This window comes from Cricetulus griseus, chromosome 4 (assembly GCF_003668045.3).
Source record: "Cricetulus griseus strain 17A/GY chromosome 4, alternate assembly CriGri-PICRH-1.0, whole genome shotgun sequence".
NCBI classification, from domain to species: domain Eukaryota; kingdom Metazoa; phylum Chordata; class Mammalia; order Rodentia; family Cricetidae; genus Cricetulus; species Cricetulus griseus.
The window spans coordinates 169387905-169403772 of NC_048597.1; the positions used below are offsets into that span (position 1 = coordinate 169387905).

Consider the following 15868-nt stretch of genomic DNA (forward strand, 5'->3'; position numbering starts at 1 on the left):
GGACACACTGGTACCAGGGGGTTACAAACAGTAAGAAACACTTTATTATAACTTTACAACATATAAATAGCTTGGGTCCAATCTGTGCTTTCTGGCAGCTGGGCACCACATCCCCCCGTCCCTTGCAGGCTCCTGCCTTCCTTCACATTGCACTGTTCATCGGTGGCTCTGGCTCTGAGGCCAGTGGGAGAGGCTGGAGAAAAGGGGCCAGCAGCCCAGTCCAGCTCTCCAACTCCTTGTGTGCTGGCCTGCACCTGTCATCTGCTGGGGTTACGGCTGCTGTGGAAGGACCGCTCCTCGGGGGTCAGGCCAGCAAAGAAGGGATGCAGCAAGGCTTCTGCCAGTGTGATGCGCTGAGCAGGGTCGAACTCTAACATCCTCCTCATCAGGTCAAACAGCTGCACATGCTCCAGGGAGTCCTGGAGCATGTAACTCTGCTCAAGGACACAAGGTGCCTCAGTGTGACGGCAGGGTTGTGGGAAGCCACCGCAGTCCCCTTGCCTCTGGGATGCCTTGCTGGAATGGGTTGAGGAGGCAATGATGCCTCCTTAGAGGGCTACTTCTGCCCTCCAGGACAGACCAGCTCCTTTCCTTTCATGCTCAGAACTTTAGGCTACCGGGTGGGATCTTGCTGGGTTGGTGCTTCTACCCCACATGCAAAGTTCTGATGGGTGGGCAGAAATCACCTCTGCAAAATGCACTTGTCCAGGTACCAAATAACCGTTGACAGGCCTCCTTCATGGCCACATCTAGGTCTTCCCTCCCCCTTGCCTCAGTTCTGCCTAGTTCTTCTCAAAATTGAGAGAAGAGAGGGGGACAGGAAGCAGCAGTCTGACAACTGGCTCTTCTGGTGTATTTCCCCATTATATTCTCAGCCCCCTGTAGAAAGGGGCAGGGCTAAGGACCCCTCAGGGGCAGCTTGCAGAAGGCCTCATTGCCAGTACCCAGTAGGCTTGGGTGCTGCCTCACACAGAGAACTGGGATGGTCAAGCAGCTGGTGGCTGCCTGTCCTGTCTCTGTTGCTTGTTTGCCCAATGCCTGGGGTCTGTCTCCTTGGCATGAGCTGAGCTGGGGGAGCCAGAAACTGACCTTCAGAGGTTTGCAGTTCTCCTTCACATACCGCCCATCAGAGCTGTTTTCATCCCAAACCAGGCCCCCTTTGTAGAAATATTTCTGCTTCCTGGAAAATCAAGAATGAGAAGGAAGGGGAGTCAAGGACTAGAAGCCCTCAGGGTCTGGGCTTAGGTGGGAGGTGGGAAAAAGCCTGTCAGTCTTCAGGTAGCAATAGGGCCAGAAAAGAGGTGTGGGCCTGACCCTGCAAAGGGTAGTAGGGGCAAACAGCTTTTACCAGACTGGTTTGAGGGACATATAGTAAAGGCTCTTAGGACCTTAGAGAACCACAGAATACTTGGCAAAGGCTGTATTGTATCTCTGGTACCCAGCTGACCCAGAGCCATGGAGCCTTCTTACCTGGTACGGTGAATCATGTGTGATGGGATGGGCCCTAGGATCTTCTCCATCATAACCAAGTGTTCTCTGTTTTCATGGGTCTGCAGAAGACCAGGGACAGAGCAAGTAGGAATTAGGCCCAACCTCTGCCCACTTTGGGAGAATAAAGAGTGAGGAAAGCTAGGCTATCTCTTCTTATCTCAAGCCAACCTGGTGGCAAGCCCATGGGCCTGGAACCAGGGCCAGGCTCATGCTCTTTGGCCCCACAGGTGGACCTGGCTGGCTGACTGAATATAAGGTTGGTTCTTCATGCTACAGGATGCCCATGATATGCTTCTGCCCAGACAGAATCTGTTTGTACCCAGTCTTGTCATTGATGAAATCCTCCTAATTGCTTTAGACTTTTCAACTGATTCCTTCCCCTGAGCAACTATAACCCTTAAGAGTCTAGACTTGCATGGTAACTGGTAGGATGGAAGGTATCAATCATTTCCTTAACCACACAGAGCTCCCTGACCATATTCTCTGCAGCCCACCAACTCCGTACTATACCTGGAAGAGTGTAAAGCCACGGTAGTACTCGAAGAGAATGCAGCCGATACTCCAGACATCACAGGGCTGTGCCCAGCCCAGCTCTGTAAGCCAAGACAGTAAGATATGAGACCAGCACCCCACATCCTCAGGAAGCTGCTACTCTGGCTGGCACAGCTCTTGCCCAAGCCCCACTAACAAGGCTGTTTCTAACTAAGACCAAGTCAGGGGTTCTCAGGTATTGTCCAGTCCTGAGCAGCAGACTGATGGGTACTATTACCCTCACTTTGAGACAGGGTCTTGTGTAGCCCAAGGCTGACTAAACTGATCTCTCTGTCTCCACCTTCCAAGGTCTTGGATTACAGGTGTGTGCTACCACATTCAACTATTCATTTTGACAACTGCCGGGTATAAACAACATTGGGGGCTATGAAGCCACTCACCAAGGATCACCTCAGGTGGGCGATAGTGACGGGTGGCCACAATGGTGGTGTGATGTTCATGGTCAAATGTGGCACTGCCAAAGTCTGCCACTCGGATGCTGGTATTCTTCACTGACTTCTCCTCGCAGCTCTGAAGGCAAGGCAGGCCAGCTAGGTCAGTCTGCCCAGGTAGGTGACCTACCTTGGAGCAGGGCCACACTCTTGCCCACCCAGTCAGTGCTCTCTACCTTGTGCTCATTGTAGAGGGTTTCAAACTCAGAATTCACAAACAAGATGTTCTCTGGCTTCAAGTCTGTGTGGGTCAGCTGGTTCTCATGTAGAACTAGGAGAGTGAGAAACATATATTGAGAACCCAGGCTTGCCTATCACCTCTTGGCCAGACCTGCTCAAACTACACACAACCCCAGCAGAGGTTTTTCCTAGACAGGTTTTCTCTGTGTAGCCCTAGCTATCCTGGAACTCGCTCTGTAGACCAGGCTATCCTTGAACTCAGAGATCTGCCTGCCTCTGCCGCCCAAATGCTGGGATTAAAGGCCGTGCAACACCACTGCCTGACCCCTCCCAGCTTTCTTAAGAGTTCTGCAAGGCCTCATGAGCCTCAGAAGGCAGGGAGGGAAGGAATGCTTTCCATCAAACAGCCCCTCTACCACTCTCTCTAGAGGCAGAGCCTTACCATACCATCTCACTGAATCTGCAACATTAGTGAGTCCTTTTCCTCAGCACTAGCTATGTAATAGGGTTCACTGCTCCAAAGGTAAGATTGTTGATCACATGCCTATAAGCCAGCCCTAAGCAGGGAAGCCTTCTGCATCCAATCTGTTTTGCTGGCACGTTCAACTACTCATTACTTTTCAACCTCAGTGTTCCCATGTGTGGCCAGTTAAGAGCCTCACAACTCCATGACCTCATCTGAGCCATACTTCCACCAAGTTCCCTCTGCACTAGACCTTTGCAGAACTGTGCCCCTTACTTGGTTCTTCTCCCCTGTCACCTACTCAGACCCTATACATCTTAGCTCTAGGACCTTCACTTGTCACTTTCCAATTTGCCTTTTCTACATAAGTCCTAGTGTGCTGAGCATTGGTTCCATCACAGCTGCTCTTCAAGCTTGGTGGATATTTGAGTGACAGGAGAAATCTGTCAGGTCCACCTTCTACCTTTTCTTCTTTTCTATGAAGGTGAAGGCAGGTGAAGGCAGGGTCAGTAGCTAGGCAACTTCTAGAGTACTTTCCCGTTTTCTTCCTAAGAACCCAGGAAAGAGCCTGGCACATACAGTCCCTGCATCCCTGCACTGAAGACAGAAGGACTTTTCAGTCAGGGGCCCTAGTTCTAACAGACTTTGCAGAATGATCAACAATGCACTAGAGGAGATGGAGGGTGGCAAGACACTAGGTGATTTTATTTTGAGGGTAAAGTATGTTGGGCACTTACATCTAAGAGCATGGCAGAGCTGGTAGGCCATGTGCCGGACATGTGGTAGGGGGTAAGGCTGGAAGTTGTTCTCCTTCAGGAACTCAAAGGTGTTCTTGCCCAGGAGCTCAAAGGCGATGCACATATGACCATGGAAGTTGAACCAGTCAGACATCAGGACACACAGGCTAGAGGAAAAGGATAGGTGGGGTTCAAGCTCCACCTCACCTGACTCCCAGGTTAAGGCCACTGTTTTGCATACCATACAACGCAAACCTCAGAGCCAGAGTACATGTTTCAATCCACTGTCACACAGATGGGCTCTGAGCAAGAACTGTACTTCCTATTGTGTGGAGGGATTACATTTTAGTCCCAGCTCACCCATGGTTGGGATGGTGAGCAGCCGTGCCACACAAGTTACTGAGGGGGAGATAGAACTGCACCAAGTATAGGTCTCCAGGTACTGCTGAGCTTCTTGAGGGCCTGAGCAGGTACATCCCATCCCCTCTTCGGAGTGTAGCACAGTAAAGTGCTTGGAGAGATTGGTTGGCATCTATCTGCCAAAGAAAATCTCTCTTTAAGGGTCCAAACAAGTGTGACAAAGCCAGATAGGGTAGAGCCTGAAATCCAAGGGCTCTTTCCAGAAAGACCCATCATACTCCCCTGACTGAGTGTTGTGAGAAAGCAGTACCAAACTCCTGTGCGACACTGAGAAATCCCTAGGGTCCAGGCAGCTACAACTAGAGGATGCTACCCCACTGAGTGAACCCCTCCCACGCCTTGCAGACACTCACAACTTATTCTCTTTGTCCTTCTCCTTGATTTTCTTGAGAACATTAATTTCTAGACGGGCAGCTTCCCGGTACTTGCCCACATTACGGATGATCTTCAGGGCAACCTGTGACTTCCCTCTGTAGACCGGGAAAGAAGTAAAGGCTCTCATCAGCCAAGAGTTCAGCTTTCTCCCCTCAGCAATTCAATAACACCACTATATAAACCACAGATCCTGAGACAGTGTTTACACTTGAGGTCCAGCCTGTCAAAAGCAACACCAGACTTCTGATCACCATACAAGATCCCCTGACATCTGTATGAATGTTCTTGGTTTCCATGCTATCATATACCTTTAGGCTCTCAGAAATTTCTAGCTCCCCAAGAAGAATCCAGAGGAGCTGAGGCCAATCCTGACCAACCCCAGCCCCTGGAAGCGTATTTGATAACCTACCCCTGTAGGCCAAGCTGCCCTACCCAGAGTTCAACCACATACTTTCTTTACCTGGGCAATAGTAAGGCTTAACTTCTTCACTGGAAGCCTGGGTCACTCCCTATACTATAATCCAGGTGTGCCCCCCCCCCAACTATCTAACTGTCTCAGCATTTACCACCAGCTATAGAGGGCCAGGAACTCTTTATCAGTGTCCCAAGAGTTCCCACTGTTGTTGGTCTGCCCTTCATACTCTACTCCCACCCACTCTAGCAGGCCGTGTGCAGGGTGTGAGCAGACAAGGAAACATGCCAGGCTGGATTGCCAAGACTAGTCAATGAGAGCTAGTATTCAGGTGCCAATGAAGACCTGGAATGAGGTGGCCCTGACCCATCAGGGTGTACCCTCTGGTGGCTCAAGGACTGGCCTTGGTGCTGGAAACAAGTTCATAGGCCCACAGGCAAAGGCAACTTCTTCAGAATGGCCTGCTTCGATAGCCCTCATTCATTTTTCTGGTTTCTCCAGGCCGAGGAATGGCTGTTACTTCAGATTTCTGAAACAGTCCCCGTTCCCACCCCCACCGGCCTTCTCTTTAACACAGGTGTAACTTATTCCAAAAGAAACCCCTTCCAGGGATGCTGCCAGAGCTGAACTCCACCACCACTGGCCTGCACTGACTCCCTTTGAATTCTTTAAACGTTCCCAAGACCTTATGTCGGTCCTCTAGTGACCTCAGGCTCATTTCCCATCCCCAGCTACTCAAAGAGGAACAGCCCATACACTGTAGCTGTCTTCCTGCTGTCAAGAGTTCTTGGATCTGTCCTGTCTACATCTGGTCACAGGACAGTATGTATGTGCCCCTACACTCATTCTTGGGTCATGGTGGATGAACAGGTATTTGAGTGGAAACTGGGAGCAGAAGGGAGCTTCTCAGTCACATTAGACTTCAACTCACGGCTGAAGGAATGGCTGACTTTCGGTCCAATGGTTCTTTCTAAGCAGCCCACTTAATGTGGGAGAACCATGAACAGCAGCAGGCCCAGCTCAGTCATCAATGGCTGAGGTATAACTTGGGCAACCTCAGAGGATGTTCTTGTTTCATCTCTGAAGCAGTGACTGGCATGGCTCAAATGAGGACACCAGTACTCTTTTGCTAATGCACTAAAGCAATTAGAGGTTATTAGGCATGAGAACAACTGATTCCCAGAGGTTTGCCTCTCACCTACAGCTATAGGGAAGAAAGCAAGGATCCTAGTCTGGCAGATGATAGGGGATAAGTGTTACACTGTTAGGATGGGAGGGAGAGATGTGGCCACAGGAGAATGACACAGGAAGTCACTGCCTCCCCAATCTGGACACACTCAACACGGACTATTCAAGACCTTAGCCACACTGGAATGGGCAGCAGCTGCTGGATGAGAAGGCCAGAGTCTGATTTCCCTTGGCTAGAACCTCTCAAGCCGACATGGGAGGGGCAAAGATCAACCTCCTGGCCCAGAGGGAGAAAGAGAAGCCATTAATTCAGACCAGGTCCCCCTACATTGGTTGTATCTTTAACATGGGTGTAACTCATTCCAAAAGAAACCCCTTCCAGGGCTGCTGGCAGAGCTGAATTCCACCTCCACTGGCCTGTACTGACTCACTTTGAATTGCTGAAAGGTTCCCAGAACTTTGGTATCTGTCCTTTTCACTGCCCAAGAAACCAGAAAAAAGGATGATGCCTGGCCAAAAATCTCTAAAAGCTCATGGGATACAGCAACAGGCCACATAAGCCAGGCCTTTGGTCCTGCCCTGTTACCAATGCCACACCTCAGAAAGGGCAGAGATAACCAAAAGTTCTTGGGCAGGATGTCACATGCCCGTCAAACTCCAAGAATTTCTCCCTTACTTCATGAGATCAGCAAAACCCAACACATACATCCTGCACTGGTGCTACCCATCAAAAAGAGCTGCACCCTCATGAACCCCAAACTTCCAAGGATGCTCACACCCAGAATTGGCTGTGCTGTTCTAACATGCTCACCTGGCATGGTCCAAGCACTCCACCACCTTGCCAAAGGTGCCTTCACCCAGGTTCCCCACGATCTCATCTGTGAGAGAGAAGAAGCTGGGCATGAGAGTCTGGAGGGTGGGAGTCTGGCAGCTCCTGTAAGTTCACAGCATTCAAATCCTCAAAAACAACAAAGGTTCTTGCTCACTGCTACACTCTTAAAAACAGAAGTTGCTAGTGTCTGTGTCATTCAGGCAATTACTGGTGGCCCCACTAAGGAGCCACGAGCACTAGAGGCCCCTCCACGCAGGAGAGGTCTCATCTAACAAGGGGGGTAGAAAGTAGAGAGGTAAAGTTTTACGAAAGGTGGCTGTACATCGCTCTTGGAGCCAATCGCCGATCCGGCACACCAGGTGGCCCTCCTTGTCATCTTCCACACTCCGGCTGCTGCGCTTACTGCTCTGTTGGCTTCTCTGCATGCACCGCCCCCCGAAACGCCATCCGACCAATCGCATGGTAGGCGGTTCCGATTGACAGATTGAGGTGTCAGTCAAAGGCAGAGGTGGAGACGGTGAGGAGCCGGTGGGTTGGTTGGTTGGATTTTCCAGATCCCAGCATTTCATAAGGCACACAGCATATATAACGATAGGGATATTGCAAGGGACACGTCAAGACACAAACTGACTTCAAAACAGAAAAGCAAAAACAGCTACAGGTATGTAAGAAAACTCGGACATTATCTCTAAGAAGAGTGCCACAAATGCTCAGAAAGATGTCCAGCCTCTGACACAGAGGGGCCAGGCCCCAAGGACAGCCACAGCCCTGACTCCCTCCTCTTCTGAGTCTCCCCCGCCCTGACCCTCCCATGACTTTGGCCAGAGCTGAAAACACAGTGAGAGCAAACGGCGCAAAAAGGCGGCTGGCCCAAACTGGTCCAACCTTCTGGACTGGTCAGAAGGCTATCCTGGCTTTAGCTGCAGCAGTATCTGCAGCAGTATGCTCAGCCTGTCCCTGCCTGCCTCTACTCGCCCACACAACCTTACAACATGCTCAACAGCTGCCACATAAAACCAAACTACTACCTGCCCCCACATGACATCTTTGGCCAGACTTAACCAACTACCATAAACAGCCTTCTGCCAGCAGCCCTCCTGCCACCAGTCTCCAGCAGGAAATGAGCCTGGCTGAGATCCTCCAGGACAGCCGACCTTCAGGCCCCAAGCCAGCTCCTGACCTGGCCTTAGGACCTGTGCCACTCACAAACCAAACCCGTCCCACAACGACAGAGGGCACCAAAAATAAGCAGAGCAACAGACTTACACTGCCATCCTGTGGCAGCATGTGGCACTGTCTGAGGCCACAGGCCATGCTGGACTCACCTGCAAGAGTCAACCTTCAACCCATGCCACGCAAGTCACAGAGCACTGAGCGGAAAAGATACCTCCAATGAACCCACTACTACTATTCATAGGCCTCTTGGCCAGCAGGAGGACAACATGGGGAGAACAGATGGGGAGCAGAGAAGACAGCACATAACCTCAGAAACATACAAGTGACTTTCCTTTTCCATGGGATTGAGTACAGGGTTGGCTCTTGGTCTGTTCACCCCACCACCCTAGAATGCTGGCCAACCTCTGTTTTTAAGTGGTCTGCAACAAGGTGAGGCCTGGGGGCCCATCACACAGATAGCTGCCTCTCCTCACCACAAGTATCCCACCTATCAAGGAACAAGGCAGAAGAGAGCCTGGCTGGAAGTCAGACTGGAAGCTCCCCATCTGGGCTGACTGACAGGGCAAAGTGATGTGCTCTTGTAGACCATCAACTTAGAAGGTTCAACACAGAAATTCAAGATTCGTATCAAAAAAGAGAAAGGGCTAGGAAGTCAGGCAGTGGCGCCTAGCACTCAGGAAGTAGAGGCAAAAGGATCAGGAGTTTTAGGCCAACCTGGAATACATAACAAGATTTTCAAAAACAAAGAGGAAGCATGGGGACTGGGATGTGACATAGCTCAGTGGTAGAGCAGTTGCCTAGTATGTATGGGCTCTGGGTCGGATTCCCAGCATTTAAAAGAGGAAAAAAATATCACTCGTAAAGTGTCCCTTTTTATTGGGTAATGCAGACTCTGGTCCTCTGGGAAAGCAGGGTTTGAAAGTGAGGCGACAGAGGTGGTCAAGTCCACACTCAAAGCACTTAGCAATGTGCAGGGAGATGAAGGGAACAAGGCATATAAACCCCAAGCCACAAACCAGCAATCTTAGTACGATCCCTGAGAAGTGTGTCCCAGGCATGTGTGCCATGTAGCCTATGCCTGGAACAATGGGTAGACACAGACAGGCTGGAAACCAGCCAGCGCCGGAGCCAGAGCCCCTACAGTTGCCACTGGCAAGGGGCCAGAAGATGGAGGGCATAACATCCTTGCTTAGCCCTGTACCAAACACGCACACGCACACAAATGTGTGCACACACAATGGTGTGTGTGCACAGGGCTGCCAGTACTCACCCAGACCAGGCAGCCTGAGAGAAGGCTAGAAAGAGATGAGGCTTTTAGGCCTCTGTTAGCACACTCTGGCCACCACTCACCGAGGAGGCGCTGCTACAAGACCTGGTACGGCGTTTGTGACAGTGGTGGGCATGCTTGCGGGTACGGTATGGCCCTCTCTCTCGTGACCGTCTCCGATGTCGAGAACGTGAAGACCCATAGCAGTCCTCTCCAAAGGATGGGCTCCGCTCTTCACACCTATACGTATCGCTGTCACGGTGTTCCCGGTATCTCCGAGGGTAGGGTAGGCGGTCATGGCTGCCAAGAGGAAGTGAGGACACGAGTCAAGAAGGGTCCTACCAGCCAGGTTCCTGCCAGCAGGCAAGAGGCCTTTGGCAGGGCCCCTGCAAAGGCTCTTAAGGGAAAGCCTGTCAGAGCTGAAGCATCCAAGCTGAGGGAAGTAAACAAAAGAGAAGGTGCAAAGGTACCAAGCTTATTCTCCAGAGCCTTGGGTAATGACAGTGCTCCTCCATGCCACAAGGAGTGAGGAAGCAAAAAAAAAAAAGTGAGCAAGCATAGAGAAAGGCCTCCAACAGTGACAGAGTTGACTAGCCTGGTACAACTGTTACTTTGGTCTGGGGACTCAGACAGGACTTGGGACCAGTCTTTCTAAGGCTAGGACAATGTTCCTACTTCCCACTGAGGAAGGCTCATAGGTGGGGTACTGGTGTAGAAAATACAGAGGGAGAAGAAGGACCACTTTGTGACAAAGAAAGGGTGACAAGGAGGGTAGCTTCTGCTGAGGCCAGGAAATAGGCAAGGATCCACAGGCAGCTGGGCAGAAGCAGTCATCTAAAAGAACCTAAAGCCACCAGAGCCTCTGGGCCATCTGCTCATCTCGCTGAGGAAACAAGTGTTTCCTTCCTTCCAAACCAGCTCCCACTCACCTTCTGGACCGTGATCTCCTTGGGGGAGGCTCCCTTCGGGATGGGTATCGTAGTCGACCTTCATGCTCCCGACTGTAAGACCGCCTCCTCTTCCAGCGGTAGCTCAGGTATGGGTCTGGCTCTGGGGAACGGTATCGCTTACAGTGATGCATCTAGGCCACAAGAAAGAGAAAGCCCTGCTCAACACACAGCTCACTGCTTCCAGCCACAGGGCTGCCTGGTGCAGCCAGGTGCTCCTGAAGAAGAGGCCCATTGTTCTATTTAGGGGCAACCCCCCTACCCCCGGGTTTATGAAGTAAAGAAGAACTCTGAGGTCACAGTAACAGAACAGCAGACAATGGGTGACTCCATCCTTTTGCCAGTGAATAAACAAACAGGTGCCTCCCCAGCATGGCCTAGGGGCCTGAACACTTGAACTGGATAAGTCAGGGCCCAGATACAGAAGTAGATCTCTTAGGGGATTCTGAGCACTGTCACAGAGATGCTAGGACAGGGGGAAAGAAGAGCTTTGCTCAATGTCTTCCTGCCTATGGAATCCTATAACCTAAATGTTCTAGGAGCCTGAAACTAATGAACTGGTGGCATGGAACCAATGTACTTAGTGGTTTCAGAAACTGCAAGCTGCCTTGCTAAAGCATTGAACTGGACTCAACTCGAAGTTGTGAGAAGACACAGTAGAAAGGAGAACACTAAACCTTGAGCAAAGACACAATGTCTCATCAACATTCCCTACCTTCTACCAAGGTGTAGCCAAGTGGGCATAGGCCCAGAGGGCCTGCCCAGCCCTTGCTGGCCCATCCAGTCTCAGCCCAGGAAGGTGCCACAATCCTCAGAGAATCTAAGCTGCTTGCCTGAGGCACATTTTAGAGGCCCTCAGACCAACTAGAGTCCCATACCAGGTGTTTCAACTTTCAGCAACAGCATCATTGCCATCGGGTCTAGCTCCCCTGACCATCACTGCTTCGTGAGACTATCTCTGGAGGTGCCTAGAAGACGTGGCTGTAGGTCTACACGTGGAAGCAGAAGCAGGCTTTCGATTCACTACCCCTAGCCACTGAGGACTTATATCCAGTACAGGAGACTCCCAAGCTGGATCAGCAACCAGCTGAGGAAGATGGCTACATGAGGATGGTACCATTTTCACCCATATCCTGCCCCTTCACATTCTCCTCACCAGATGGCCAGGCAAGAGACCTTTGCTTGTTTGCTTTCCAAGCCAGCAATTGCTCACACCCAACCTCTAGTCTTGCACAGTCCCAGGCTTGCCTGGCCAAGCACCTTTTAAACAAATCCATCAAGGCTGCTTCACCTCACCAACACAATTCAAAAATGAAACAGCTACTTGTGTATGAGCAGGACAGGGAGGCCAATTCATCTAAACCACTGGGAGTCTCTGGGGACCCTAAGAAAGGCACTGCCTTCTATCTCCCCACTAGCAACCCTCCATCTGAAAAGTCTGGGCCACCCAGAAATCCTCAGAGATAAACACTACATAAGATCTGTAGATTTGTTGTTTTCACAATCATCTAAATAATCATTTTGTTTTTGTTTTTTCCCAATTATCTTACAGCAGGTGCTCAAGCTATGGCCTGAAAGCAGTATCTCATGTCTCACTAACTGACCCAAAAGACATCCTACTGACCAGAGCACATATCTTCCCTCAAGACAAGTGTGGTCCTGCCCATCCTCACCAGGCAGAAAAAGCACCCTATCTGGAGGATGTGGTGATATGGTCTAACATACACGTGGCCAAAGTTTTCCTTCTGAGACCTAGAAATCTTTCATGACCACGTGTCTACTTGAGAGGAAAGTCACAGCTTCAGAGTCCAATGACAACCTAGTCCACGGCACTACCACGTCAATGTTTGCCTTTAGACAAGTTATTAACCACTCAGCTTCAGCCTCCTCTTGAAACAAGGAAACAATAATCTCTTAAAGGTTCTAGAAGAATTAAATATGTCTGCCCTATAAAGTCAAAAGCCTAGAAAAGGTTTGGGCCATAATAAGTACTAAATATAGCCTTTCATTAACCCTAAGAAGGTTCCAGGTAACACTCAGGGTTATGATGAATGCCTTAATTTATAATCCTTTCCAAGGGACCCGGTAGGAAGTTTCGGCAGAAAACCCTGAACTCAATCCCAGTGCTGCCACTACTGGCCCTGTGGCCTTATTTATACAAATCACTTTAGACCTCTGTTGCCATGCCAGGAAAATGAAGATAACACCTGGCAAAGAAGGCCAAGTATGACGGCCATTAAGTACCACACACAGGGTAGTAGTAATGGAGATCACCTCCCTTGCAACTCATCCTGAACAGGTGATATATGGGAAATACCAGGTGTCCCACGTCATCATCCCAGCCAGGGCTTTTGGGCTCATTTCTCATAAATTCCCTCTGATTTTCTGAGACCTCAGCAGAAAGAGAGGCTTTTTAAAACTAAAGAGCCACAATCATGCTTTAGGAGGTTCTGCTCTGTACAATGAAGAAAAAAAGCAATGTGACCAACGAAACCAAGCTAAGGATGCCAGCTTTTTCTCTGAGCACAGGCCTAGCTGGCTTCTCATTTGCTGCTCCTGGCTAGAGAACCGGGCTGACAAGAAGAGCAGCCAGCCAGGTCAGCGGCTGCCCTCCCGGATTCCTGCCACCCAAGCGACCCATGGTTATTTTTGGCTGGCAGTGCCCCACCACTGCAACCTCAAACCTGCCACCTCGCAAGCTGCGGCTGCCACCGGGCAAAACGCTCCTCCTTTTCAAGGGCACGGAGGAGGGAAGCTGGAAGGCCGCCAACTCCGCCTTGACGGGGGCCAGACTCAAGCAATTCCCACCCAAGCATCAGGGCACCCGCACCCGGAACTAAAGCATAGAGGCTCCCGGCCGGACCGAGGAGCAGCCTGGACATTTGTACTCCCGGCTCGGTCTGGCCCACTCTCCGGGATGGAGCGGTTCCATCATAACAAAACACCGAGGGGCCGGAGGCCGGCACTCGAGTCCCTTCCTTCCGCCCGGATCCCAGGGGTCTCAGAGCCCCGTTCCCCGTAACCGCCAAGGGAAGACCCGGCGGCCAGAGGGAAGGCCAGCCTGGGCCAGAATCAAACTCCAGGCGGCGCGCGGAGGAGGTCTGCGGGCTAAGCCTCGAGCCCGGGGCAGGGAAAGCCTTTCCAGGTTAGCCTAGGTCGGACGCGACCCCAGCCGGCTGGCCCGCGTGGGGCCCAATGTGGAACCTCCCAGCCGCCTCGGAGGCCGCTAGGACTCCGCCTCCAACACCGCGGGATCCAGAAAAGGGGTCTACAGTGACCGCCCTCCGGGAGAGAAGCGGCGGGTCAGGGGTGAGAGGTCGGGACCGCGGCCTGACGTGGGCCGAAGAGGGGAAAAAGGTACACGCCGAGACCCGACCGGGAGCTGAGGTACCCGTACCAGCTTGCCCGTCGCCACCGACTCACCCAAGCCGCCCGGCCGCGGGCTCGGGCCCACACTCACCGTCTCCCAGGCTCCGGCTGCGGCTAGGCCCCACTCCCCACTCCGAGCGCCTCTTCCGCTTCCGGCTCCGGCCTCCGCCCGTGGCAGCACCGCCCCTTCGCGTGACGCAGCCGTCGGCGGCCCGGGCTCGACCCGGCCCAGAGGCCTGGCCGCTCTAGCCCCCAACTCGCAGGCTCTGGGGGACCGACCTGCCCCTCTGGGGTCGGGGTCGCCGCGGTGGAGGTCTCTTCCGGGAGGTCCCGGGAGCATCCTCGGGCCGCGACCCGCCCCTCGCCGTGCTGTAGTGCACGTAGGCCCCCGAGGCCGCATCGGTGCTCGGCCGCCACCGCGGCCGGAGCTCGGCTCTGGGCCGAAAGAAGGAACCCACCGGACTGCCAGGCTGGGTCCACTCCGCCGCCGCGGCCCGGCCGTGCTCGCCAGCCTCTTCCTGCGCGCGGAGAGGACTGGCATTGTTCTCCCGGGGCCCGGGAGGGCGCTAGAGACGAAAGCGGACGGTGCGCCCGGGCTGAGGAAGGCGGGCGCGACTCCGCTTGCGCGCAAGAAGCAAGCGACACATTCTGCTCTCGGCTTGTGCGGGGTTTTTGAAAGTCTTGGCGCCACGCCCCAGCTCTCTCGAGCTTGCGGAGCAGTCTCCGGGAAGATGCCCGCGAGCCTCGGCGGTGGGGTCTGAGGAGAGTACGTCCCCTTCTCTTGAACACCTCAGAGCGTCTTGCTGCCAATCAGCACGGTTGCTGGGCTAGGAAACCCGCGCCACACAAAGCCCCGCGCCGTGCCTCGCTCCAGCTCTGCCACTGAGTTACTCGGCTGTCCTTTTTGCTGCGGCCTCGGGCGTGACCCCTCCCACCTACTGCCCCACGCTTTTGTCGTGGCAGGATCATGAGGTCCTATTTTTCCAGAAAGCAGGTCGAGGTCCTTTGGGAAGGCCTCGCTTTGACAGCGTCTCCGCCCCCGCGCGTCGCGCAGCCAAGCGGGCGGGTGCGGCACTTAATTGCCCCACGCCACGCGAGGCCCGAGAGGCTGGAGCAGCCGGCCAGGGCGGGGCATCCCTTCCCTTAAGGATCTCACTGAATCGGGGGGTGGCGGGGGACAACCAGGGTTTCCCATGTGCCCTGCTCCCCATGCTGGATGAGATGCACGCCCACCAGGCCCTGTCGCCACCGAGCCTCTCTCCCATGCTGAAAGTGTCTCTCTAGAGACCTTAGTCTCTGTCTCTGACGTAGTGGCCGGGCATCTTCATCACCACCAAAGTAAACAGTAGCTGAGTAAAAAAAGCTGGGTGATTAAAATTGCTAACGTAACCTCAAGCTGACCCCATAGTCACCTTCTAACCACGAAGAAATTCAACAGCAGCTTCAGTTGCTGCTTCCTCTAGTCCCACCCCAGAAGCCAAAGATACTGAAAAATCCAGGTGTCAGAAGATGCAGATCCCGCCTGAAGCTCAGGGCCACACTGACAGAATTTCATACATTCACAGGTTTCTGTGGTGTCATCACCCCCACACACACCAAAATTGCCCACCCACGTTTCCACGGTTGTGGGAAACCATTATCCTCCAGTTTAATGCCGATATCCTCAAAAAGCTCCTGTCTCCTGCCCTATCCCAAGCATCAGGAATGGTGTATTTTCATGCCTGCTCTCCTAACATGGAAAATCCAGGCGACCTGCCGGAAGCTCCCCACTCCCACCCCGGCTCTAGAAAGCACCCCTCTCGACTTAAACAGGAGCTGTCTCCTAGCTGTGTCAACTCCAGAGGCTGCAGCTTGGCCTTCCTCTATGAGGGTCTCCCGTTAGAGCTCTGTTTTCTTGTCTCTCTTCATGAAAGGACTCACATCTATCAGAAGGAAAGAACTGGTCCTGGAGTGAAGCTGTGTTGATTTACTCCTCCCTACATAAATACACTCCGCAGCATCTCTCCAGTACTCTGATGAGAGGGAACT

General features: G+C 52.6%; 1 protein-coding gene across 4 annotated transcripts; it reads right to left on the reverse strand.

The window, feature by feature from the left end:
* Positions 1-21: 21 nt before the first annotated feature.
* On the reverse strand, positions 22-14830 carry Clk3 (CDC like kinase 3). 4 transcript variants are annotated; one of them, XM_027414949.2, is made up of 13 exons: positions 13932-14830; positions 10454-10605; positions 9608-9824; positions 7404-7500; positions 7061-7127; positions 4628-4744; positions 3855-4021; positions 2651-2745; positions 2424-2553; positions 2002-2084; positions 1471-1550; positions 1090-1180; positions 22-434 (listed from the first exon to the last, which is right to left on the reverse strand). In XM_027414949.2, the coding sequence occupies exons 1-13, from the start codon at positions 14379-14381 to the stop codon at positions 258-260; spliced, it is 1923 nt and encodes a 640-aa protein (XP_027270750.1). In that variant the 5' UTR covers positions 14382-14830; the 3' UTR covers positions 22-257. The 4 variants fall into 4 exon arrangements, with proteins under 4 accessions (XP_027270750.1, XP_027270751.1, XP_027270752.1 ...); XM_027414950.2 differs by having other exon boundaries at positions 13895-13987; XM_027414951.2 differs by lacking the exons at positions 7061-7127; positions 7404-7500 and having other exon boundaries at positions 13932-14067.
* Positions 14831-15868: the final 1038 nt, after the last annotated feature.

Excerpts from the sequence above, each read along its gene's own strand:
- Clk3 (XM_027414949.2), bottom strand. The coding sequence starts at position 14,381 with ATGCCAGTCCTCTCCGCGCGCAGGAAGAGGCTGGCGAGCACGGCCGGG. Across the intron at positions 9,825-10,453 it reads AGGAGATCACGGTCCAGAAG|CCATGACCGCCTACCCTACC; the intron begins GTGAGTGGGAGC and ends TCCTCTTGGCAG. Across the intron at positions 7,128-7,403 it reads CGATTGGCTCCAAGAGCGAT|ATGAGATCGTGGGGAACCTG; the intron begins GTACAGCCACCT and ends TCTCTCTCACAG.